At 36.6% G+C, this 26,526-nt stretch overlaps 3 protein-coding genes across 4 annotated transcripts; 2 read left to right on the forward strand and 1 right to left on the reverse strand.

The window, feature by feature from the left end:
- Positions 1 to 74: 74 nt before the first annotated feature.
- LOC106294804 (ABC transporter C family member 1-like) lies at positions 75 to 9,350 on the forward strand. Its single transcript, XM_013730470.1, has 27 exons — positions 75 to 564; positions 660 to 838; positions 927 to 966; positions 1,093 to 1,249; positions 1,590 to 1,704; positions 1,795 to 1,875; positions 2,143 to 2,167; positions 2,279 to 2,335; positions 2,513 to 2,578; positions 2,890 to 2,964; positions 3,096 to 3,203; positions 3,469 to 3,603; positions 3,770 to 3,876; positions 3,964 to 4,057; positions 4,292 to 4,459; positions 4,625 to 4,765; positions 4,850 to 5,050; positions 5,234 to 5,332; positions 5,435 to 5,587; positions 5,776 to 6,161; positions 6,350 to 6,530; positions 6,624 to 6,947; positions 7,018 to 7,774; positions 8,004 to 8,125; positions 8,210 to 8,455; positions 8,537 to 8,966; positions 9,052 to 9,350. Exons 1-27 carry the CDS (start codon positions 235 to 237, stop codon positions 9,147 to 9,149), a joined length of 4,875 nt encoding a protein of 1,624 aa, XP_013585924.1. The 5' UTR covers positions 75 to 234; the 3' UTR covers positions 9,150 to 9,350.
- Positions 9,351 to 16,611: 7,261 nt separating this feature from the next.
- LOC106343856 (ABC transporter C family member 12-like) lies at positions 16,612 to 24,454 on the forward strand. Of its 2 annotated transcripts, XM_013783187.1 has the most exons (27): positions 16,612 to 16,822; positions 17,121 to 17,474; positions 17,575 to 17,753; positions 17,931 to 17,970; positions 18,142 to 18,298; positions 18,375 to 18,489; positions 18,603 to 18,683; positions 18,772 to 18,796; positions 18,949 to 19,005; positions 19,108 to 19,173; positions 19,265 to 19,339; positions 19,418 to 19,525; positions 19,604 to 19,738; positions 19,826 to 19,932; positions 20,028 to 20,121; positions 20,214 to 20,381; positions 20,473 to 20,613; positions 20,702 to 20,902; positions 20,980 to 21,078; positions 21,162 to 21,314; positions 21,383 to 21,747; positions 21,830 to 22,010; positions 22,095 to 22,418; positions 22,678 to 23,434; positions 23,510 to 23,631; positions 23,718 to 23,963; positions 24,078 to 24,454. In XM_013783187.1, exons 2-27 carry the CDS (start codon positions 17,142 to 17,144, stop codon positions 24,228 to 24,230), a joined length of 4,482 nt encoding a protein of 1,493 aa, XP_013638641.1. In that variant the 5' UTR covers positions 16,612 to 16,822; positions 17,121 to 17,141; the 3' UTR covers positions 24,231 to 24,454. The 2 variants fall into 2 exon arrangements, with proteins under 2 accessions (XP_013638641.1, XP_013638642.1); XM_013783188.1 differs by lacking the exons at positions 16,612 to 16,822; positions 17,121 to 17,474 and having other exon boundaries at positions 17,627 to 17,666.
- A 1,154-nt stretch (positions 24,455 to 25,608) lies between these two features.
- LOC106344726 lies at positions 25,609 to 26,127 on the reverse strand. The gene has a single exon (XM_013784044.1). It carries the CDS (start codon positions 26,125 to 26,127, stop codon positions 25,609 to 25,611), a length of 519 nt encoding a protein of 172 aa, XP_013639498.1.
- Positions 26,128 to 26,526: the final 399 nt, after the last annotated feature.

Consider the following 26,526-nt stretch of genomic DNA (forward strand, 5'->3'; position numbering starts at 1 on the left):
TTTTTTTTTTTTTTTTTTTTTTTTTTTTGCTTTCTCACCTCTCATCGAGTACATAATCATAGCATATTTCTTTTTCCCTGTAACTAAAAGTTCATTTTTCTCACTTGTCAAAATAACTATGTTTTTATTTCATTTTGCAGAGCTAGAGGATTGTTTGTTGTATCTTGTCATGTATAGTATCTGAGTGGATTCAACTTTGTAAGCAGAGGGGATTTTTGTATAACGAGGAAGAAGATGGGTTTTAAGCCGTTGGATTGGTACTGCAAGCCGGTTCCAAATGGTGTTTGGTCAAAGATGGTTGATTATGCCTTTGGTGCATACACGCCTTGTGCTATTGACTCCTTTGTGCTTGGCATCTCTCATCTGGTTCTGTTGATTCTCTGCGTTTACCGCATTTGGCTCACCGTAAAGGATCACAGAGTAGAGAAATTCTGCTTGAGGTCGAAGTGGTATTCCTATTTTCTGGCTCTCTTGGCTGCTTATAGTACTGCGGAGCCTTTGTTTAGATTGGTCATGAGGATCTCACTCTTGGATTTGGATGCTGCTGGGTTTCCTCCTTATGAGGTCTGTCAACATCATTTTTCTTTTTTAACTTTTTATTGTTGTTGTTATGTGTGTTTTGCCTAAAAGAAGCTGTCTTTTGGTGCTTTCTTTGGCAGGCGTTCATGTTGGGTCTTGAGGCTTTGGCTTGGGGTTCTGCTTTGGTCATGACCGTTGTTGAAACTAAAACATATATCCGTGAACTTCGTTGGTATGTCCGATTTGCTGTCATTTATGCTCTTTTGGGAGACATGGTGCTGCTAAATCTTGTTCTCTCAGTCAAGGAATACTATGGCAGGTTTGTAAATCTGCAATCTATATATGCTTTATTCAAGTTCGGTCTGGCAGGATGAGCTTACATGCTTCATGTTTGTTTGTTTTTGCAGTTTTAAACTGTATCTTTACATAAGCGAGGTGGCAGTTCAGGTTTTCACATTAACACTCCTTTTTGCATTCTCTAAACTTCTATTTACCATGTGCTGTATGTATATTAGATTGTAGATGATACAATTGTATTTTGATAATGACGTAGAGGGTGGCTTTTGGATCCAGGTTGCATTTGGGACTCTCTTGTTTGTGTATTTCCCTAATTTGGATCCTTACGCTGGTTACACACCAGTGCCGGCTGAAACCTCAGAGGATTACGAGTATGAAGAGCTTCCTGGAGGAGAACAAATATGTCCTGAGAGGCATGCTAATTTATTTGACAGTAGGTCACTCTATGTACTCCTTATTTCCGTCCTGTGGATTTGGTTATGTATATTCTTCTCTCTTTTATTATGAGAATCACCGCAACATCCCTGATCTCTCATCTGTACTTACTACCTATCTGAGTTGGTAATTCTTTAGAGCATTTAACACAATGATTTGTCTATAGTCTCTTCAATTTCTTTTTGACTTATCCTCCAGTTTTCACTAGAAATAAACTTAGGGAAACTGGATTGTGCCTAGAAGACGGAAGCTGCAATATTTATTCTATGATAAATTCTTCAAGCTTTGTTGAACTTTGACTATTGTGTACTTTCTTACAAATATCTTTTTTCTCACAGGAATTTTCTTCTCATGGTTGAATCCATTGATGACTCTGGGATCAAAACGGCCTCTCACCGAGAAGGATGTATGGCATCTGGACACTTGGGATCGAACTGAAACCCTCATGAAATGGTATGGTTAATCTTTGAAAACTAATAACTGCTCTCATACTGTCTACGACTGGCATGGTTGAGTGATATATATTTTATCTCCTTCTCTTAGCTTCCAGATGTCCTGGGAAAAAGAACTAGAAAAGCCCAAGCCGTGGCTCTTGAGAGCATTGAACAACAGCCTTGGGGGAAGGTAAAGAGAAACATCTTTGTAGCCATGTTTTCTCGTCTCTTTGGAACATGGATTAATTGTTTGGGATTTGACATGATGTGTGATTCTTAAGAACAAGCAATCCGGTTGTAGTAGAACATTCATTATGAATAACTGGAGGTTGTTTAATTATGTTTCGATGCATTTTTAGTTGTATAACAGAGCTGTTACTTTTCTTTCCACAATCTGCCTTTATTATTTTTCATCCTTGTAGACTTTCTTATGGAAAACTGCTTCTGCATTTTGTAGGTTTTGGTGGGGTGGGTTCTGGAAGGTAATTTTATTTATATGATAACACGGAAGTCTTACAATTCCTTAATGATGCATGTTTGTAACTGGTTAATCAACTGTTTTGACATTTTAGTCTAAATTGATTGTATCACAGATTGGGAATGACTGTTCTCAATTCGTGGGGCCTCTTCTACTGAATGAGCTTTTAAAGGTTTGTTTCTATTAGCTCACTGCTTTGTAATTTTTTCATTCACATGAATTGCTGAGATGGGCCCATATTCGACTGCCCAAATTAGTATTTAAACGTTCTTAGTAGATTTGAAATCCTATCATTCTTTGGATATTATCTGAGAGATATCTCACAGTGTGGTCTTAAAACTTTCTGCAGTCAATGCAACTTAATGAACCAGCCTGGATAGGTTACATCTATGCAATCTCAATCTTTGTTGGAGTGGTATGCTTTACATTCCTTTTGTCATCTCCCTCTTTTAATCTCTTGCATGTAATTAAGATGATGTATTTATAGCATACTCAATCTTTGGTGGAGTGGGATGAAACAAGGTCTATTGTTTCCGTAGATTGTAGGGGTTATAGCACCAGTTTTACTTCTTCTTTTTTAAGTTGGGGTTATTGTTCTTCTGACGCAAATCCTGGAGGTCTTTGTTTTTATGACTTTTGCATGTGAAGGGTTTTGTTTAATGTAGTTTAGAATATGACATTGACGAAGGGAATCGTAGCGCTTGATGTTAATGTTGACATTTTCAGGTATTGGGGGTTCTATGTGAAGCTCAATATTTCCAAAATGTGATGCGTGTTGGTTACCGGCTCAGGTCTGCACTGGTAAGCTAAAAGTTTCACCTCAATTTTCTTGTGCTATTTTTGTTGCAAAATCTCTGTTGCTATGTTTGTGGAAAGCTATAACAGATGTTTTTAGAGTGTTTCTTTCTGCTGATGAATTTCTCCCTTGATAGATTGCTGCTGTGTTCAGAAAGTCTCTGAGGCTAACTAATGAGGGGCGGAAGAAGTTTCAAACAGGAAAAATAACAAATTTAATGACGACTGATGCTGAGTCGCTTCAGGTGTGTATATATTTGTTACCTTTTCCTCCTTTAGCTTTGTCTGCTTCTCTATATCAACTTTGTCTTCTACCTCAGAATGAGTCTAAAATGCAATGTATCAAAAAGATACTTTCTCCTGCAAGTATTTGACTCATACGCTGTTCATTGAACTTATGAATTGCAATTTCATTTTATTTGCTTGATTAGTAGAAGAAAAAGAACCTTTCAACAATGGTCTTTACTGATAGGCTGTTCATTTTTCTAAACTTTCTTCTGTCTGTGACAGCAAATTTGCCAATCACTTCATACCATGTGGTCGGCGCCATTTCGCATAATTGTATCACTGGTTCTCCTTTATCAACAATTGGGTGTTGCCTCGCTCATAGGCGCATTGTTCCTGGTCCTTATGTTCCCTATACAGGTCCGTACCTTTTTGTAACTCCTCATGGTTTTTTGTCTGTAGGTTGTTTTGCTTTTGATTTCTTATTTCTCATCTTTGACCCGACTGTCTCTGCTTATCTCTCTCAACCTCAACTGTCTTTCTGTTCAATGACAATGATTCCTTTTATTTACTTTTGTTGAAACAGACTGTTATTATAAGCAAAACGCAGAAATTAACAAAAGAAGGGTTGCAGCGTACAGACAAGAGAATTGGCCTAATGAATGAGGTTTTAGCTGCAATGGATACAGTGAAGTACGATACTTTTATTAGACTTATTAATTTCTTGCATGGTTGGAAGTTTGAGGCAATGCTTGACTCATTAAATCAAAATTACTCTAGGTGCTATGCTTGGGAAAACAGTTTTCAGTCGAAGGTTCAAACTGTACGTGATGATGAATTATCTTGGTTCCGGAAAGCACAACTTCTCTCAGCGGTATGGTTTAAGCGCAGTAACTATTATATTGACTGCTTCTATAGACAGCATGCATAGTGTGCCTGATTGTCTTGTTGCCATTACTTTCTTCTAGTTCATTGAACATTGTTTCAAGTTTTGTAGCCATGTGTAATCATCATGCATGATCTTTAATATAAAGCGCATTACTGTATTGCGATTTCCTCTTTTCATGTAAATATTTGACTCATTCTTGATCTTCCATTTGTTTTGCAGTTCAATATGTTCATACTAAACAGCATTCCTGTTTTCGTGACTGTTGTTTCATTTGGTGTGTTCTCATTGCTTGGAGGAGACCTGACACCAGCAAGAGCGTTTACGGCTCTTTCTCTATTTTCTGTGCTTCGCTTCCCTTTATTCATGCTTCCAAACATCATAACTCAGGTGATTTGTTGCACAATGTCTTCATTTCTGGTGCTGAATAACATGACATCATTTTGTAATGATTGCTCATAATTGTTCTTTCTATATTTCCATCACTACGTCTTTTTCTAGACCAGTCATTGTTATAACTTGTTTCTAGATGCTAACCAGGCTTGAATTTTGTAGGCCGTAAATGCTAAGGTATCCTTAACCCGTTTGGAGGAGGTATTATCGACGGAAGAGAGAGTTCTCTTACCAAATCCTCCCATTGAACCTGGACAGCCAGCTATCTCAATAAGGAATGGATACTTCTCCTGGGATTCAAAGGTCTCGTTTGTCTTACCTCTTCACTTTCTTTCATTACATATTTTCATTGAAGTAAGAAAATGAACAACCATTATACGTTTGCAGGCGGAAAGGCCAACCTTGTCAAATATCAACTTGGATGTACCTGTTGGCAGCCTAGTTGCAGTAGTTGGCAGTACAGGAGAAGGAAAAACCTCCTTGATATCTGCTATGCTTGGGGAACTTCCTGCAATATCTGATGCGATAGTTACTCTTAGAGGATCAGTCGCTTATGTTCCACAGGTTTCATGGATCTTTAACGCCACGGTAGGTGCTTATATGCTTCTGTGTCTATAGTATGGTTCTCACTGCAAAGTTTTCATATTATCCTCTTGACATAATCTTAAGTGTGCTATGTATTATATGTTTTCTATATAATGGTATGTCCTTTTAGATACATTCGAATGCAGAAGCGATTTTGAGATGATGATTGTAATTTGCATTGTGTAGGTACGTGACAATATATTGTTTGGTGCTCCTTTTGACAAAGAAAAATATGAAAGGGTGATTGATGTGACTGCACTGAGACATGACCTTGAGTTACTGCCTGTAAGTTTCTTTAGGGGAAGACGGTTCTTTTGATAGCATGGAATTCTATTTCTAGTTCTCATGTGTGTAAGTTTGTATCCTATTCTTTTTCTTGATTGATAGGGTGGTGATCTAACGGAGATTGGAGAAAGGGGTGTTAACATAAGTGGGGGACAAAAACAGAGGGTTTCTATGGCTAGGGCCGTCTACTCAAATTCAGATGTGTGCATATTAGATGACCCATTAAGTGCCCTTGATGCGCATGTTGGTCAGCAGGTAAACTAGCCATTGGCTCTTTTGGATATTAGGATCCTTTCTTTCTTACAATCTTGAAAAGCTTGGACTCTATAACGTTTGTTCTTCGTTGTCATGAATATTATGTTTCTTGTTTGCCACATACCTCTTCCTTATAACTGCTTTTAAGCAAACATTGTTATCTGATTTCTTGAAACTGGCTGTTATAGGTCTTTGAAAAATGCATAAAAAGAGAACTTGGGGACAAAACTAGAGTTCTTGTTACAAACCAGCTCCACTTCCTATCACAAGTGGATAAAATTCTACTTGTCCATGAGGGAACAGTAAAAGAGGAGGGAACATATGAAGAATTATCTCAAAGTGGCCCATTGTTCCAGAGGTTAATGGAAAATGCTGGAAAGGTTGAAGAATATTCAGAAGAAAATGAAGAAGCTGAAGCTGATCAAAAGTCTGTAAAACAAGTTGAGAACGGCAACACTAATATTATTCTACAGACTAATGGAATCGAGACAAAGAAATCCAAAGAAGGAAACTCTGTGCTTGTTAAGCGTGAAGAACGTGAAACAGGAGTTGTGAGTTGGAAAGTCTTGAAGAGGTAAGTTTCCTTTGTATATATCTTTTCTATCCATAGTGTAAATATCCATAAAATGTTATTTCACCTGTGGTGGTTTACTACAAATTAAAATGAACATATACCCTTCAACTTCTTTTATTCTTGTTTTCTTACTAAGCTTCGTATTTGAAGGTCATTGTAATGACTATGGAGGTGTTACCATGTTCCAGGTACCAGGATGCACTTGGAGGTGGATGGGTGGTGATGATGCTCCTTATATGCTACGTCTTGACTCAAGTATTTCGAGTTGCAAGCAGCACTTGGTTGAGTGAATGGACTGATGCAGGAACTCCAAAGAGTCATGGACCCTTATTCTATAATCTTATCTATGCGATTCTTTCGTTTGGACAGGTATGTGTTGCATTTGGTAAATGATTGAGAGAAGACAAGGATACAGAGAGCTCTTTGGTTTTGTGCTAACACTTATTTCTCTTTTGGTTTCAGGTCTTTGTGACGTTGGTCAATTCGTATTGGTTGATTATGGCGAGTCTTTATGCAGCTAAAAAGATGCATGATGCTATGCTTGGTTCCATATTAAGGGCTCCAATGGTCTTCTTTCAAACCAATCCATTAGGACGGATAATCAATCGCTTCGCCAAAGATATGGGTGATATTGACAGAACGGTGGCAGTCTTTGTAAACATGTTTATGGGTTCAATAGCTCAGCTTCTTTCAACTATTATCTTGATTGGTATTGTCAGCACTCTCTCCCTGTGGGCCATCATGCCCCTCTTGGTCGTGTTTTATGGAGCTTATCTCTACTACCAGGTAACTAACATACCTTTTAAACGCAATACTGATTACTGTTGTGTACTAAACCATTATTTCTTTACTGTAGAACACATCTCGTGAAGTTAAACGTATGGACTCCGTTTCAAGATCTCCAGTTTATGCTCAATTTGGAGAGGCGTTGAATGGACTTTCAAGCATCCGTGCTTATAAAGCATACGACCGCATGGCTGAGATCAACGGAAGATCAATGGATAACAACATCAGATTCACGCTTGTAAACATGGGTGCAAACCGGTGGCTGGGGATCCGTTTGGAAGTTCTTGGAGGTCTCATGGTTTGGCTGACTGCGTCATTAGCCGTCATGCAGAACGGAAAGGCAGAGAACCAGCAAGCATTTGCATCTACAATGGGGTTGCTTCTCAGTTACGCTTTAAGTATTACCAGCTCTTTAACAGCTGTACTGAGACTCGCTAGTCTAGCTGAGAATAGTTTGAACTCTGTTGAGCGTGTTGGAAACTATATCGAGACACCATCAGAGGCTCCATTGGTCATTGAAAAAAACCGTCCACCTCCTGGATGGCCATCGTCTGGTTCCATCAAGTTTCAGGACGTTGTTCTTCGTTACCGCCCTGAGTTACCTCCTGTGCTTCATGAGGTTTCTTTCTTCATTTCTCCAATGGATAAGGTGGGGATTGTTGGAAGGACAGGTGCTGGAAAGTCAAGCCTCTTGAATGCTTTGTTCAGAATTGTGGAGCTGGAAAAGGGAAGGATCTTGATTGATGAATGCGACATTGGCAAGTTTGGACTGATGGACCTACGTAAAGTTCTTGGAATTATACCTCAAGCGCCAGTGCTTTTCTCAGGTACGTCTCACACAGCTTCTGCTACTTGTTTTTACAGTAGCCAAATGCCAAGACCAAAAGGCCTAAGTCCTCACGGATTTATTTTTGGGTCGGTTGCTCCAAAAAAGGTCACGGTGGAGTTGGACCAGATAAATTATATATTAGCCTTTCTTTGGTCTAATGGGTCCGATGTGAGACTTGGATTTGCTTATTTACTAAAACAGTAACTGATGCCTCATTTTATATGTAGGCACTGTGAGATTCAATCTTGACCCATTTAGTGAACACAACGACGCTGATCTTTGGGAATCTCTTGAGAGAGCACACTTGAAAGATACTATCCGCAGAAATCCTCTTGGTCTTGATGCTGAGGTACGTAGTTTTTTTTTTTTAACATTTTCATCTCTTGTAAGTCTCTTGTGTTCATTAGAGTAACTCTTAAGTCTACTTGGTCAGGTTACTGAGGCAGGAGAGAACTTCAGTGTTGGACAGAGACAGTTGTTGAGTCTTGCACGTGCATTGTTGCGAAGATCTAAGATACTTGTCCTTGATGAAGCAACTGCTGCTGTTGATGTTAGAACTGATGTCCTCATCCAAAAGACTATCCGAGAAGAATTCAAGTCATGCACTATGCTTATCATCGCTCATCGTCTCAATACCATCATCGACTGTGACAAAGTTCTCGTCCTTGATTCTGGAAAAGTACGCAAAACTCCATCTTCTAACGCTATATATTTGCTTTATATCTTCAGCTAACATATTTGATATTTTCCAATGCCTCAGGTTCAGGAGTTTAGCACACCTGAGAATCTTCTTTCAAACGGAGAAAGTTCTTTCTCAAAGATGGTTCAAAGTACAGGACCTGCAAATGCCGAGTACTTGCGTGGTTTAGTGCTTGAAAACAAACGTATCAGAGAGGCTAATGGTGATGATTCATTGCAACCTTTAGAAGGTCAGAGGAAATGGCAAGCTTCTTCTCGTTGGGCTGCAGCTGCTCAGTTTGCTTTGGCTGTGAGCCTCACTTCATCTCACAACGACCTTCAAAGCCTCGAGATTCAAGATGATAACAGCATTTTGAAGAGAACGAAAGACGCTGTGGTCACTCTACGCAGTGTTCTCGAAGGGAAACACGATAAAGAGATTGACGAGTCTCTTACTCAAAATGATATCTCTAGAGAGCGTTGGTGGCCATCTCTTTACAAAATGGTCGAAGGTAACGTTGTTGTTAAGATCTCTCTCTGCTACTTAATAGAGAACTTTTTCTTGATTCTAAGATTTTGAGTGTTACACATTTTCAGGGCTTGCGGTGATGAGCAGATTGGCGAAGAACCGAATGCAACACTCGGAATACAGTTTAGAGGGGAGATCGTTTGACTGGGACAACGTGGAGATGTAGACGAAGAAAGGCTTATATTACTTGACCCATAGAGATGTCATTTTGATGAACTTTGTTTTTGTGTTTCTTGTAACACACGTGACAAATTGTCCATTTGTTGTTGTCTGATTATAAACTACGCTTCTTTTGGCAAGGGGAGAGTGTTTGGTTGCTGGGACAGTGATATCTGATTGGAAATGATTTTTCTATGTTCGGGTCAAATGCTGAAATGCTCTTTCCGGAATAGAACAAAAGGTAATTATTGTTCAAATTTGAGGTGGTTTGAGTAAACAAACCGGAATAGAACAACTAATCAAATAAAACACTCTATGAAAAGACCTTGCAGTCATAGCTAAGAAATCTGAAACTTGATTTTGCGCTTGTGGAATGTGAGTAATTTTAGAAATCCGGAAAGTATATCTTCAGAGTCTCTATCTTTTCCAATTTTGTTGCAAACTTTGGCCAATCATGAGGTTCTTTGATCATTGCAATCAAATCCTTGCAGTCTGTTCCAAAGCTTTGACATGTCGAATGTTGAAGCATACACTTCATCGCCGTCTCAGTGATTAGTGTACAATTCAAAATGGTAGTATATTAAAAGAGATGGAATAATGAAACTGGTTTTATAGATTTTTGTAATCACGTAATCTATAATCTTAGAAGAAAAAACCAAAATTATCGTCGGCTAATTCCGGTTTAATAAAAAAATTGGAAATTATCGAATAAGTTTTTCCCTACAATCAAGCAATTTGTAATCATCCGTAAAACTTTCTTGTTAAACAGAAGCAGTTAAACTGTGTATAAACATCTTTTGAACACTAAACTATATACAAAACTGGATTGGCAATCAGTACTCGAGGTGTTCCTCATCGCGACAACCTAGCCTAAAACTGAACTTACAAAACTGTGTATAAACATCTTCTGAACTCTGAAAACTATATACAAAACTGGATTAAAAATATAGTACTCAATGTGACAATCTGTTATGGAACTTTTGATCAAGCAATGTGTTTGTTTCTGCACTTCGATGATCACTTTGGACTAATCTTGTTTTTACAGTTTTTTTGGAACTTGTGATCAAGCCGTGTGTTTGTTGTTGCACTTTTCTGATCAAGTAATGTTCTTTGGGTAAAGATAAAGTGAGAAGTCCAAAGAAGTTGATAATTGATAGATACCTTGTACGTTCATTTATAAAAGATTCTTGTTCTAGTTTACGACTAAACCGGAACGTACAAATAAGATTTTGTAAGTTAATAATTGATGATTAAATTAAATTAAATAGTTATTATTAACTCGCTGGCATTTGCCATTTAGGCGTAAATAAAGTGATCTTTGAAGGGTGATTTATAAAGTGTATTTCAACTTTCATCTTTAACTAGAACTTAACCGTGCGGTCGCACGGGTAATTGTTTTTGCTTTTATAAATAAATTATTGTTTTGTATAAACTATATAATATAAATTTATTGTTTAAATAAATTATATAATGTTTAATATAACATTTTAAACATAATAATTATATTTATTACATTGAGTAACTATTTTTTTAACAGTCAATTAACAGAATAATTCATATAGTTTTAAAATGATATTGTGTTCTAAAATTATTAAACGGTTACCTAAATCAGTTTATGTGACTTTTAAAAGTTGTTTTATGTTTATGTAAATTTATTATTATTTTATATTTAAAATTATATCATGTTTTGTCATGTTTATTAATTAATGACACACCTGTTTTCCTTCTAAATCAATTATATATAAATGCATGTTGGAATTTATATAAGTTTATTTCACTAAATCTGATGACACACGTAACTAAATCTAAATGTCAGACATATTCATCTTTATAACGATATGAAAATTAATTCAGTATCAATCTAAAAATTCTATTTAAAATTTTGATGCATCTGACTTATAAAACCACTCACATGACTATAATACTTCATATATATATATATATTTGTTTATTAATTAGTGAAATTCAGTTTTTAAGAAAAAATGAAACTCAATAAATTTGGAAAAGTAGTGATTATAGAATGGATTTGTTACTATATCTGTTAAAATTAATTAGGTAGTCTTATTTTTTTATAATTTGAGTCTTACCAATTACAGAGATCATAAATATAAGGATCTTGAATTGTGGTATATTAATTAAATTTTAAATTTATCATGAATTTGTTGTGAATTCAGTTTAGGTAATTGCCTATTAAATTAGGAAAAGATAATTAATGATAAAGTTAAGTTATTTATTACTTCAATGACATTAAAGTGTAAATAAATTAAAATTTTAAGGGTTAATTTGCAAGTGTACTTATGTTTTAATAATATAGATAGTATATATGGTTTTTAGCAATAAATGATTGGATGATAAAAATCTGATATTTTTACAACTGTTCTACCAACTAAAACCAAAATCCAATTTAGAGGAGGATGATTAGAAAGGGGTGTAGCTTTATATTTTTTGATAGATATTAGACTGTAATTTGTTTTTGCTGTAACTTTAATTTGTTTGATGTAAATTTATTTTCAAAGACCATTGAAAGTACTAAATAAACGCTGCAGAAAAATTAATTTTTAGAGATAACATATTTGTAAAACGCGATTACTTTACAAAAATGGTTTAGAAAGAAAAATGGCTTTCTAGAGTATATATAGCCCTTCCCATCCAACTCCTTTAACTTCAAACTTCCAATGAAACTTCCGATTACCACAATCCCATGTCATACATTTTTATTTTGTTAAAAATGAAATGGTGTGGAAACTGAATAATTTCAGATATATTTAAACTTCCAGGGAAACTTCCTATTACAACAAATCCCATTTCATACGCTTTCATTTTTTATAAACGGAAAAGGTGTGGAAAGAGGGCTTGGATTCAAGGATTTGGAAATTTTCAATCAAGCCTTGCTTAGTAAACAAGTATGGAGAATTATGAAAAATCCTAATTGCCTAATGTCTAGTGTACTGAAGGATAGGTATTTTGCTGATGTGGATGTTTTATCATCAAAACTCAGAAAGAAAGCTTCATATGCTTGGAAATCGATACTACATGGACGTGACCTCTTGGCTAAAGGGATGAAGTATATAATTGGAGATGGAAGTTTGGTAAACATGTGGACAGATGCGTGGATTCCTGATCATCCTCTAAGACCTCCAAGACCAAGAGGAGATGCTACAATAGGTGAAAAGATTAGAGAGTATTTTGATGATAACAAGTGTGATTGGAATGAACAAAAGCTTCGAGAAGTGGTTGTTGCGGAGGATGTAGACAAAATATTGACTATAAGACTAAGTCCTACAGCATGTCAGGATCTACTAGGCTGGCACTACAATGAAAATGGAATCTATACGGTGAAGTCGGGCTACTGGTTGGGAACTCATCTCCCAACAGTCATTCCACCAACTCCAATTCATGGAAATGTTACCCTGAAACAAATGATATGGAAGACTAAGGTTCCAGCGAAACTACAACATTTCTTGTGGAGAACTTTGTCCAAGAGCTTGGCGACTGGAAGCAATTTGAAAAGAAGGCATGTGACATTGAATGACCAATGTGGTAGATGTTGCGCAGGGGTAGAAACAGAGGAGCACATATTTTTTGAATGTCCATATGCGAAACGAGTATGGAGAGCTTCAGGAGTATCTAATATGGCTATAAATAGTTCGGTGACAACGTTGGAGGAGAGAATTGAAGCGTGTCTACAGTGCTCGCTATCTTCTCAACTCACACATATTGAGGATCTACCTATCTGGATATTATGGAGGCTTTGGAAGAGTAGAAACACTCTAATGTTCCAACAAAGAACACTTCACTGGAAAACGATAATCAGATATGCAAAAGATGATGTCAGGGAATGGAAACAGAATGGAAGTAATGAAGGGACCACACTGGATAATCGAGGAAGAGTCAGAAATGAAGCTTCAATATCACATTGGAAGAGACCGCCGGGAGGATGGATAAAATGTAATACAGATGGAACTTTTCATCATACGTCTACTTCTAGTTCAGCAGGATGGGTATTTAGAGATACAAATGGTACCTATAGTGGCTCGGCGCAAGCAAGAGGAAGAAGAGTACAAGATGCTTTAGAAAGCGAAATGCAAGCTATTCTGATGGCTTTACAGAATAGTTGGAGTTTGGGGCATCAACAAGTTATAGTGGAGAGTGATTGTCAAAAGGCAATAGAAATCCTGATTAATAAGACGCTTCATTTTGGTTACTATAACTGGACGCAAGATATCAAATGGTGGTCGAGGAAATTCCAGGGAATCAGATTTCAATGGTCTAATAAAAGTGCAAATAAAGTGGCTGATAAGTTGGCAAAGAATGTGGAGGGTGAAGCAACATTTAGTTATTTTAATTATGTTCCTTTGTACTTGACTGATCTATTACATTTGGATCATTTACATTCTAGCTAACATAATAAAATGGATGTTATAAAAAAAAAAGGGAAAAGGTGTGGAAACTGAATCATGTCAGATATATTTAATGCAAAGGAAACTGAAAACCAAATTAAAACTACAGCATTTGTTTCCTTAAATAGAATTAAAAAAATTGGACCAAACTTTTTTTCCGTCTGATTTTCATTTTCATTGATACCAAAAAAAAATACAAGTTTAAAACAATAGAGCCGGCAAAACACATAATCATCCATGAAAACTAACCCCAACAAGAACAAGGAGAACAAGAACCCAAATACACGAGCCATAATACCAACATCAAAATATAAAACGAATCCTAATACTCTTTCAAATAACTCATAACCAAACACTTAATAGATACAAGAGCAATGACTTAAAAAAGACTATGACTAGCAGGAGATCTTGCAATAAACTAATCACAAAAACACACAACGTAGAAGACTTTTTCGTGAAGAGAATAAACCTCATCTAACCACATGTTCACGATGACAACACCCAAACCACAACGATCTCATCTGAACCACAAGTTCGCAATGATAACCAACGAACCACTACACCTATACCAAGGCAGAAACTAAGAAAAACAGCAATTGAAGGAATACTCAACTCAAACACACCTTCATCTGGAAGCCTTGGCGCCTCAGACTCATTATATTGCTTCAAAAAAGGAAGGCACCTAGGGCAGTCAGAGAGAAAAAGCAGACCAGGAAGATCAATTATCAAAAGGGCGAGAGGAGGACCACTTCGAAACCGGGAGATGAAAAGGTAACGTTGAACCAACTTCATCACAAAGACCAGAACCTTCACCAGCTCAACACACACCACCATGTCACTGCTACACCGTTGCTAAACCAAAGACCAACTAAGCCACACTCTCAAACCCCAGAGATAAGAATCGGATTCAAACCCTTCCAAACTGTCACAAAACCACTCGAAACAGGCCGAAGACACAGCCACTGCAAAACAGGAGAGCCACCAAAGCTTGGAACTTTACCTCGATTGGAGTCTCAGAAGGAGGCCGGAGAAAGCTGCAATCATATACACCACTAAATTACACCCTTCCACACTTCCAGATCCAGCAAAAGTTCAATGGATCTGAGAAAAAAAGGGCTCTTCAAACCGCATTGCAGTGCACCGGGTAAAGGAGCAATTTATCAGATGTTTTTATAGAGCAAAAGTTAATCTTACCATACTCTCTGTTAAACTCATATATTTTCTACTTCTAATAAATTAATGAAAATATGTCTTTATCCCTATGTTTCCGTCTCCCCAAAATTAAAATTAAAATTTTTGAATTAAAATTTTTGAATTTAAATTTGATTGTTGATGTAAAAATCTTGGTTAAATTAGGTTTGATCACAGTTAGATAGTTATACCAAGTTATATCATTATATATCAAATTGTACATAGATAATAAAGCAACTTTTTTTAATATATAAACCATTTCATTAATCGATCCGAATGGGCATAAACAATGTGTACAAACAAAGATTTGGGTAAAATGCGTACAACATAAAACTATCATGCTACACTTTTTTAAGGATACACAGTCAGATTACTTCACTAAACTCCGGACCCGACTAAGGAAGGACACACAGAGAATCCCGGTAAGCAGCTTGTCTGTGTGTCATTCCTTAGAGTCGGGTCTGGAGTTTAGCGAAGTAATCCGATTGTGTATCCTTCGAAAGTGTAGTAGGGCAGTCTTAGGTCATATGAATTTTATTCAAATATCTGTTTCTACACACATTGCTTATGTCTATTCAGGTTGATATATGAAATCATTTATAAAAAAGAAGTTACACTATATATTGTCGATGTACAATTTGATATATAATGATATAACTTGGTATAACTATCTAATTGTGATCACACCTAATTTAACCAAGATTTCAAATTAACATAGACAATAGTGCAACTTGATATAACTACCGCTTGACAGAGGAATGTTTGAAGTTTCTTGACTCAAAAATTTTGTGTTACGCACTTTCAAGGCTTTCGGGGATGAGCAGATTTGGCGAAAACCGAATGCAAAACTCGGGTTACAATTTAGAGGGGAGATCGTTTGATTGGGACAACGTGGAGATGTAGAAGAAGAAGGGCTTACATCACTTGACCTAAAGATCTCATGAAATTGTCTCTGTGTTCTTGTCATACACGGAATAAATTGTCCATTTATTATATAGGCTACGCTTCTTTGCAAAGGTAGAGAATTTGGTTGCTGAGACTGTGATATCCACTATCGAAATTAATTTTGAATGTTAATTTTTCCATCTAAATGCGACTAATTACACATAAAGACAAACCCCAAATTAACTTCAGCCAAGTTATGACGACGAAGCTTCGTGGTCCTATCCCACCTCATACGTATTAATATATTTGCACTAGGAACAAATGTGATTATAAGAATAAAAAATGCTTTACATCTTTGAATTATGTTTTCATTTTCTTTTATAAATGGAAATGGTGAAGGTAGATCTACAACAACGTTTAACGAGGCAAACTTTATTTATTATATTGATTAAAATTTATGAATAAAATTAGATATATTTAATGCAAGGGAAACTAAAAACTAAATTAACGATATATTTTTTTAAAACAATAGGTCCTTCAAATAATTTTTTTTTTTTAAAACAAGAAAACAAATTGAACAAACCTGAAAAAAAGATAGATAATTTTTTTTTAAAGACAAAAAATAGTTGATTGACTATAAAGAAAGATGTCAAATTAAGTTATATTTAATTAAAACTTATGGATAAAATCAGATTTATTTAATGCAATGGAAATTAAAAAAACAAAATAAAAAATAGTTTTCTTAACAATAGCTCCTTAAAATAAAAATAAGTAAACAAGAAATAAATTGAACAGATATAAAAAAATATAAAAAAAATATTTGAAGAAAGACAGAATATAGTTGATTGACTATAAATAAATATATTAAAATAACATTCAAGAAAAAGTATATATACGACAATTAGGAAATACAATGGAAAACACAGAGAGAGAGAGAGAGGTCATGGAACTAGGTGGAACTCCTTCCTTCAAATTCTTCATGCATTCGGTCTTTCTGACAATTGTCATTTTACATCATAAAATATCATAGAAAGCTCTTTTTTTTTCCAGCTGCTTTACGTGCTTGACGAATTGAAATCTAAATTCTCCCAAAAGTCTCCCTTTTTATAACTAATATAAAAAGTTGCGTGGATAGTCGACAAAGCTCTGGGTCTTTTACGAACGAACGGTCTTTTACGAACGAACGATCATTGGATCAAATAGGGTAACCTGCTTCCCTCTTGTCTGTATAAAACGTTTTAAGTTGCTTTGTGTCTTTTTAAAAATCTCACTAAAAGGTTGATGCTTTTTGTGAAAATAGGTTTGATGCTTTTCATCCGTTGACTTGTTATGATAAAAAATCTTGTCTTTTGTTGTCGTTCTACTAGTTAAGTTTTTTGTTGGCTTTCCACTGATGATTGTTGACTTTGTTAGATTTGGGCATGAAACTGTTGTAACTTGTGTTGCATCAGAGCCTCTTTTTAATAGTACTAAGATTATGCATTTCGTTTTGTACTTTCCAGCTTTGTGTATTCATCAAGAAGATGGGTTTTGAGGCCATGGCTTGGTACTGCAAGCCAGTTGCACAAGGATTTTGGGAGAAAACAGTGGATGGTGCCTTTGGCGCCTACACACCGTGCGTGATTAACACATTAGTGATGCTTGTTTCTCAAATTGTGCTTCTTGGTTTGTGTTTGTACCGGATATGGATCATCTTCTGCAATGCCAAAGCTCAGTTATACGTTTTGAGGAACAAGTACTATAACTGTGTGCTAGGGATATTGGCTTGTTACTGTGCTGCTGAGCCTGTACTGAGACTGGTCATGCGGATCTCACTCTTTAGCATGGATGAAGAGACTTATCTTCCTCCCTTTGAGGTGACTGAGATTAAACTCATATGCCTGCCGCCCTTCTTGTTATAAAATGAAGAAAGTACAATATCAGAAATGTGATGATGCTGGTGTTATTCAATGGCAGGTTGCATCTTTAATCGTTGAGGCATCCGCTTGGCTCTCCATGCTTTCTTTGGCTGGGTTAGAAACCAAACGATATGTCAAAGAGTTCAGATGGTACGTGAGATTTGGTGTTGTTTATGTTTTGGTTGCTGATGCTGTGCTGCTGGACCTTGTGTTACCTCTCAACAACTCACTAAATAGGTTTGCTATTATTGTTGTATTATCTCTTTATTAAGGAACTCAACTGGGTTTTATTCAACGTTTAAATTTCAAGAGTTAGTTTATATATTTAACAAATTTAAGCAAGAACAGGTTTCTGGGGATTTGGTAGCTCTGATTTATTCATTGTAATGTTTCTTCCTCTATTTTCTATTGCAGAACTGCACTATATCTCTGTATCAGTTCAAGATGTGCTCAGGTTGGTAGAACATAGTCCTTACGTTTAAGCTTGCACTTTATATGGATAGTGAAAGACATTATAAATAGCTAAACCTTCAAAGGAGGCTGTCCCTAAGGTTGATGTTGAGATATGTTACCAATCAAATGATTAACCTCACTGATTATGTATTTTATTTGATTTCTGTTTCAGGTTCTTTTTGGAGCTATGCTTCTTGTTTACATTCCGGAACTAGATCCTTACCACGGTTACCATACTCTAAACAATGAATCATTAGACAATGTTGAATATGATGTCCTCCCTGAGGGAGAGAACATATGTCCCGAGCGACGTGCCGGCTTCTTTACAGGTTGGTAGCCCCCTAAATTGATAAAAAGTTGAATGCTCATTCTATTTGGCCTACTGATTATGATTCCTTGTCTTAGGAATATTCTTTGACTGGATCACGCCGCTTATGCAGTTAGGCTACAGAAAAACCTTAACCGAGAAGGATGTTTGGCAATTAGATAAATGGGACCAAACAGAAACTTTGATCAAAAGGTACACTAAGTGTTGCTGCTTTGCTTCCTGCCTTCTGTAGGATCTCATTTCTTGGTAGAATGTTCTGCTAAGTAGCAAGAACATTCTTAGCCGTTTAATGAATTATTTGGCAGATTTCAAAGATGCTGGATTGAAGAATCACGGAGAAGCAAGCCATGGCTTCTCCGAGCACTGAATAAAAGCCTTGGTGGAAGGTAAAGGCTGATAATCTTTTTTACCATAGGTTACTTTAAAGCCACACATTATCAATACCGCCAGTAACTTTTGTTTTCTATCTTGTAGGTTCTGGTTTGGTGGTATTTTTAAGGTAAAGATATCTCGGTTGATTAATATAGATACCAGAAAAGCTCCTGATTTTTTTATTTTACTATGAATAATATAGATCCACAGTAATGTTCAGTTACGTATTTGACAACACTCAAAGCAATTTGTAACAGATCATGTTTTTGCGTGTTGTAGATTGGACATGATCTTTCTCAATTTGTTGGACCGCTTATACTGAGCCAGTTATTGCGGGTAAGCTTTGTTTCTGCCTAAGTGAGCATTATATCATGCAATATATAGGGGACCAGTACTAGTTCAATCTAACTTGAGCAAATCTTTGATCACTTTACATAGGCAATGCAAGAAGATGATCCAGCTTGGGTTGGCTATGTCTATGCTTTCTTAATTTTCGTTGGAGTGGTATGTATCACAAAACTATTTTCATTTACATTTTCCTAAACTGTCATGTTTGGTTTTCTCACATTGTAGTTATTTCTTGTTGAAAACTCAGACAGTAGGTGTGCTTTGTCAATCTCAGTACTTTCAGCATGTTGGACGTGCGGCATTTAGGTTGAGGTCAACTATGGTAAAAATTTGTGAAACTTCCATTACTCTCATTTAGTTATGTTTATTCTCCAACAAATTATTGCTAATTTCATTCTAGGTTGCAGCTGTATTCCACAAATCTTTAAGACTAACTCATGAAGCTCGCAAGAATTTTACATCTGGAAAGGTCACAAACATGATAACTGCAGATGCTAGTGCACTTCAGGTATTCTTAGGTTCACTACTTTGCACAACTAATGGATTTGTAACTGCTGCTAACATAGTCTCCCAATTTTTTTTCCAGCTAATAGTAGAACAGCTCCATGGCTTATGGTCAGCTCCCTTTCGCATCATCATGTCTATTATTCTTCTCTATCAACAACTAGGAGTTTCTTCGCTTTTCGGTTCATTGATTCTGTTTCTCCTAATTCCTCTCCAGGTATGGAGCTTCATTATGTTCTTTTGTCTATTTTTGAATTGCACATAAACTCATACAAGTCTTTCTACTCTGTTTCTTAATAAACAGACTCTGGTTATAAACAAAATGCGGAAACTAACTAAAGAAGGACTCCAATGGACCGACAAAAGAGTCGGTATCACAAATGAGATCTTGGCATCCATGGATACTGTAAAGTATGATAGATGTTCTTAGTTATTCATATTTCAGCTTTTCTGAATGTCACATTCTTAAAGCAGTTGTTCTATAAATTTTTTTGGGACTTTGTTAGATGCTATGCATGGGAAAAGAGCTTTGAGTCGCGTATTGAAGGAATTAGAAACGAAGAGCTCTCATGGTTTCGCAAAGCTCAGTTACTATCAGCTGTATGACTCCTTATCTTTGATTTTGTATATATTGCCTAAGTGCAAAAGGAAGATATGTCTTTCATTTTTAATGTTTTTCCTCTTGCTTGCAGTTTAATAGTTTTATACTGAACAGCACCCCAGTAGTTGTGACTGTGGTTTCATTTGGGGTTTTTGTTCTGTTGGGAGGAGAGTTGACACCAGCAAGGGCATTCTCATCTCTTTCTCTCTTCTCAGTTCTAAGATCTCCTCTCAACATGCTACCAAATCTACTAAGTCAGGTTATTATTACAATCATACCCTCCTCAATGATTTCATGAATTTGCTCGTTTTATTCAGAGTTATATTTTATTTTGCTACTTCTCCTTATAGGCTGTCAACGCAAATGTTTCACTACAACGCATTGAGGACCTACTTCTCAGTGAAGAGAGAGTTCTAGCACAGAACCCACCTATTCAACCAGGAGCTCCAGCCATTTCAATTAAGAATGGATACTTTTCATGGGATTCAAAGGTGAATCCTCTAAATATTCCCTCCTGTTTAGATTATCAAGAGATGCAACAGTACATAACTTTCTGAAACGTTCATGGATGTTTTCCAGACAACGAAGCCCACACTGTCCAATATCAATTTGGAGATACCAGTGGGAAGCTTGGTTGCCATTGTAGGTGGAACCGGAGAAGGTAAGACATCACTTGTCTCGGCAATGTTGGGAGAGTTATCTCATGGTGAAACCTCCAACGTCATTATTAGAGGCTCCGTAGCTTATGTTCCTCAAGTTTCCTGGATCTTCAATGCCACTGTGAGTCACCACATTGGCTCTGAAAACAAAGATTACATCTTAGCTTTCAGTAACTTATCTTCATCTATGTACTGCAGGTGCGCGAAAACATTATATTTGGGTCGGATTTTGAACCGGAAAGATATTGGAAAGCTATTGACGTGACTGCCTTAAAACACGATCTTGATTTGCTTCCGGTTAAGTGGGATGAAAAGAAGGCTTACATAACATGCACTTGGTATGACATTTTTTAGTAACTTGCTGAATTTGGCTTATTCAGGGCCGTGATCTTACAGAGATTGGAGAACGTGGGGTGAATATCAGCGGAGGGCAGAAGCAGAGAGTCTCAATGGCTAGGGCTGTCTACTCTAATTCAGATGTTTACATATTCGATGATCCTTTGAGTGCTTTAGATGCTCATGTTGCTCAGCAGGTAATTTATCTAAACTTAGGTTGATCCTGAGTGTTGCATTGCATGACCAAACTCTACCTTTGTAACAGGTCTTTGATAGTTGCATGAAGGAAGAGCTGAAGGGCAAAACGAGGATTCTAATCACAAATCAGTTACATCTTCTTCCTATGATGGATAGAATTATTTTAGTCTCCGAGGGAATGATTAAAGAGGAAGGAACCTTTGAAGAGCTGTCAGGGAACGGTAGTTTGTTCCAGAAATTGATGGAGAATGCTGGGAAAATGGATGCAGCCCAAGAGATGAACAAATTTGATGACGAGAAGATCTTGGAAGATCCTACTGTCAATGTTGAAATAAAACTAGGCAGTACCAAACAAGGTGAAGATGGAAGCTCCGTGCTTGTCAAGAAAGAAGAACGAGAGTCCGGCATCATTAGTTGGAACGTTCTGATGAGGTACTAGTTACCTCAGCATATATTATATGATCAACTTTTATACAAAGAGAAGATGGCTGAGGTACTTTCTCCCTTTTTTCAGGTATAAAAATGCAGTAGGAGGGTTATGGGTAGTTTTGATTCTCTTGGCATGCTATGTAACAACTGAAGCTCTCCGACTCACAAGCTGCACATGGTTAAGTTTTTGGACTGACCAAAGCACGTCCAAGAGTTACAGTACCGGTTTCTACATTGTAATGTTTGCTCTTTTCGGATTTGGTCAGGTTTGTGTTTCTGATAAAGACTTGAGATATGTAGTACGGTTACACACAGTTCTAACGTTTATTATTAATGGTATTTTGATTTAGGTTGCTGTGACGTTTACCAACTCATTTTGGCTTCTGACATCAAGTCTACATGCGGCTAAAACACTCCATGACTCAATGCTGAACTCTATCCTGAGAGCTCCTATGCTCTTCTTCGACACAAACCCAACTGGGCGTGTAATAAATAGGTTCTCTAAAGATATTGGTGATATAGATAGAACTGTCGCCAACCTAATGAATATGTTCATGAGCCAGCTGTGGCAACTCCTCTCCACGTTTGCTCTTATAGGTGCTGTCAGTACCATTTCATTGTGGTCAATAATGCCACTCCTCATACTGTTTTATGCTGCTTACCTCTACTATCAGGTAATTTTCTACGTTCATGTCACTGTGTGCAGGATCGGACCTGAGATTTTGGGGGCTTGAAACATTTCTTAAGAACTTTAGTAAAAAAAAAAAAGTTTGTTTTCAAAATTTGGGGGTCTATACTTATATAAAAAAAACTTCCAAAAATTTTATGGGCGAAGACTAATGTTTCACTCGGCTATGCCCAGTTCCGGACCTGACTGTGTGCATCAAACACATACACTACTTTGGAAGTAATATCAGTTTTTGTGGTTTGTAGAACACATCACGTGAAGTAAGACGTATGGATTCTGTTGCAAGATCACCTATTTATGCTCAATTTGGAGAAGCGTTGAATGGTTTGTCAAGCATCAGAGCCTATAAAGCCTATGATAGGATGGCAAAGATTAATGGAAAATCAGTAGACAACAACATAAGGTTCACTCTTGCAAATACCACCTGTAATCGTTGGCTCACTATAAGATTAGAGACTCTTGGAGGTGTGATGATTTGGTTAACCGCAACTTTCGCGGTTATGAGAAGCAGTAATACAGAGAACCAAGCTGGTTTTGCGTCAACGATGGGTCTTCTTCTTAGCTACACACTGAATATCACTACTCTGATGAGTGGTGTTCTAAGGCAAGCTAGCAAAGCAGAGAACAGCTTGAACTCTGTTGAGAGAGTCGGTAACTACATTGATCTTCCTTCTGAGGGTGCAGAGATAATCGAGAGCAATCGTCCAGTCCCTGGCTGGCCTTCAAGAGGGTCTATTACATTTGAAGACGTTCACCTGCGTTATAGGCCGGGGCTGCCTATTGTATTACATGGACTGTCCTTTTCTGTCTCTCCTAATGAGAAAGTGGGAGTGGTGGGAAGAACTGGGGCAGGGAAGTCTTCTGTTCTGAATGCATTGTTTAGGATTGTGGAAGTGGAGAAGGGAAGAATCATGATTGATGATTATGATGTGGCTAAGTTTGGACTGACAGATCTGCGCAGGGTCCTTAGTATCATACCACAATCTCCAGTGCTTTTCTCAGGTTTGTGTGTAGTTTAGGACAATATTGAAAGTATGTTCCTGTTGCATTCCGAGAGTCATTTTTGCTTCTTGTTAGGGACGGTGAGATTCAACATTGACCCATTTGATGAGCACAATGATGCTGACCTCTGGGAGGCTCTACAAAGGGCTCATATGAAAGATGTTATCGCCAGGAATCCTTTAGGCCTTGATACTGAGGTATACTAGTTTAAGGAGTTTTTGTTTTTTTTTCTTTGTTATGGAGATGACTGATCAAACTGTCAACTCACTTTGAATCTCTGAAGGTCTCAGAGGGAGGTGAGAATTTCAGCGTGGGACAAAGGCAACTGTTGAGTCTAGTGCGTGCGTTGCTAAGAAGATCCAAGATCCTTGTTCTAGATGAAGCAACTGCATCTGTTGATGTCAGAACAGATACTCTGATACAAAGGACCATCCGTGAGGAATTCAAGTCTTGCACAATGCTTGTTATCGCTCACAGATTGAATACCATCATCGACTGTGACAAGATCCTTGTCCTTAGTTCTGGTCAGGTAATGTCGTCAAGATTATTACTTAGAAAAGGAAAAGAAGATTCTGATACAGCTTAATTTGCAACATCCTCGTGTGACTTCTTACGTTTAAAAAAAGGTGTCAATGTTTATTAGGCTTTGGAGTATGATAGTCCACAAGAACTGCTATCAAGAGACACAAGCGCTTTCTTTGGGATGGTTCATAGCACTGGACTAGCAAATGCTCAGCACCTTTGCAATTTGGTCTTCGGAGGGAGAGAAGTGAACGGAAGGAGACAAAAAGGGTAATGGAAGTTGCAATTTTCACTTTGCATGATGATGGAAATTGCATCATTATCATTTACTAGAGTCCCAAAGTTATGCTGAAAAATCAAAGGTCAACTTAAAAATATGAAGCCATGAGAAAGCACCGGACATGGAACATTGAAGAAATCTTTGAAGGGTTTTGTGCATAACAAATCATTGTAATGAAGTATTGACCAACCAAGTGTTCATACGTAGAAAAACTTAAAAAGAGCATCTACAAAATAAACTCTATAACTTCAAATATAAAGTCTTTTACTTTCTAAAAAAGAACTTTAAAACTTCAAATTTAGAGTTTTAAAAAGTGAAACTTCACTACTCATCAAAACTCTAAATTTGAACTTTCATCTTTTTTTTTACATATTTGTTTTTATAATTAATTATACATTACATTTTACACTTAAAATTAAAAATAAAATAAAATAAAATTTATAATATTTTAAAAGTAGAATTATATAACAAGAATATTACAAAAGAAAATTAATAATATTTTTTAAAAGATACATGAAGACATAATTATTATACAAATTTAAATATTATAACAACACTAATAGTCTAGTAAATTTGCTTCGGAACTTCTAAAATATTGTCAAACAAATTTTGTGTAACCGAAAATAAAGCATTAAAAAATAATTTTATGTAATAATGTAGTATTTTGCTTGTAGTTTAATATTTAATTATGTATTTATATTTATAATTTTATATTTTACTGTAAGATTTTATTAATATTACTATAATATTTTTATATATGTGCTATTTATTTAAAAAATTTAGGGATTTATATTAATTATGACAAATATAAGGACCGTAGTATAATTACAAATAATTTTGAAGTTAAATTTGAAATTTTGCTTTTCCAAAAAAAAATATTTTGAAACTTCAAATATAGAGTTTGCAAATTCTACAATAGAGAGTGTTTATAGAGAGTGTTTCTAGAAATGCTTTTAGTGAAACTAGTGACCTGCAAAAATAGTAAAAATAATAAGCTGTCTTCTTAGATTTATTATCGGACCTGTGGATCTCACTTCATCTCACAACGACCTTAACTTGTAAAATAAGATGTCATCGTCACACTACGTAGGTTTTAGATGTAGCAGTACAAATTAAGAATTATACATCTATTCTGCTGAGAACGAAGAACAAAATAATATTTGCTTAACTTTAAGTGATTTTTTACATATTTCTCTTCTTTTTTAAATTAATTATAATCATTTCGTTTATTATCTTATCTAATTAACTCGGCTTCATTTATTACATTGTACAAAATAGAACTTACTTATTTTGAGTGTTTTTATTAGATTTTTTACATTCCAATTTTCTTTTTTTTGTAACACAAACTTCCTTAAATCATCAGAGTATGTGGTTAAACCACTTGATACAAAGCCAAAGCCTGTTTAGCCAAACCATCGTCAACAGAGTTTTTTGCTCTAGGAATCCAAGCAAAATAAACAGTTTCAAAGGCAAGACAGTTAATTCTAATGTCTGAGATGATCGCGTAGATCTCCGGAGGTTCCAACTTCGACCGTAGAGCTTTAATAAGTTGAGCAGAATCCGATTCCAGTCTGATGTGCCGGAGTCCCAGCTCTTTGCATTTCTTAACTGCCTCTCGCATGGCCAAACCCTCCGCGATGAGAGGAGAGATTACAAAGCAGTTCACCGATTGGAAGTTCAGGGTTTCCCCTGTTTTCCTGATTGACCATCCCAGTCCTGTTGTCCTTGTGTCGATTTTCCAGGCTGCATCAGTTTGAATCACAGCTTCTCGGGGGGAGGTTGTTCGGCTTGCTTGGGGGTGTGGGCTATGTCGCTGTTCCTTGCTCTGCGCATTGAACCATTCACGAGCTGCCGCCACTGCGTGGGTGACCACTTCTTCTGCAGTGTACATTTTGTTGTTGAAAATCAATTTGTTACGTGCAGTCCAAAGCGCCCACACTATCCATGGTGCTAGCTGACCGTCTACAATCCCAACCGGTGGCAGGCAGGGGTTCTCAATAAGATGCGACCAATCGGTCCTCAAATCTAGTAATCTTCTCTTATCAACTTGTTGTAAAAAAGGAGCTTGTCTCCACACTTTCTCAGCAAATTCACATTGAAAGATGAGATGATCAATAGATTCGATATTACCGCATCTTCTGCATCTAGGGTCAATATTTATCTGTCTTGCCAGTAGCTTTTCGCCTACCGGGAGAGCTCCGCGAAGTGCTTTCCACACAAGGATTTGAATCTTCGGTGCTATCTTCAAGTTCCAAACGCATTTGTTCTAGTTGATGGTGTGCTCGTTCTC

This window comes from Brassica oleracea, chromosome C5 (assembly GCF_000695525.1).
Source record: "Brassica oleracea var. oleracea cultivar TO1000 chromosome C5, BOL, whole genome shotgun sequence".
NCBI classification, from domain to species: Eukaryota; Viridiplantae; Streptophyta; class Magnoliopsida; order Brassicales; family Brassicaceae; genus Brassica; species Brassica oleracea.

Bases quoted from the DNA above. Each gene is read 5' to 3' on its own strand.
- LOC106344726 (XM_013784044.1), bottom strand. From the start codon at position 26,127: ATGTACACTGCAGAAGAAGTGGTCACCCACGCAGTGGCGGCAGCTCGT.
- LOC106343856 (XM_013783187.1), top strand. From the start codon at position 17,142: ATGGGTTTTGAGGCCATGGCTTGGTACTGCAAGCCAGTTGCACAAGGA. The intron at 18,299-18,374 runs GTTGGTAGCCCC...TCCTTGTCTTAG, and splicing joins ACGTGCCGGCTTCTTTACAG to GAATATTCTTTGACTGGATC. The intron at 20,903-20,979 runs GTGAGTCACCAC...TATGTACTGCAG, and splicing joins CCTGGATCTTCAATGCCACT to GTGCGCGAAAACATTATATT.
- LOC106294804 (XM_013730470.1), top strand. From the start codon at position 235: ATGGGTTTTAAGCCGTTGGATTGGTACTGCAAGCCGGTTCCAAATGGT. The intron at 2,579-2,889 runs GTATGCTTTACA...TGACATTTTCAG, and splicing joins TCTCAATCTTTGTTGGAGTG to GTATTGGGGGTTCTATGTGA. The intron at 5,588-5,775 runs GTAAACTAGCCA...TGGCTGTTATAG, and splicing joins ATGCGCATGTTGGTCAGCAG to GTCTTTGAAAAATGCATAAA.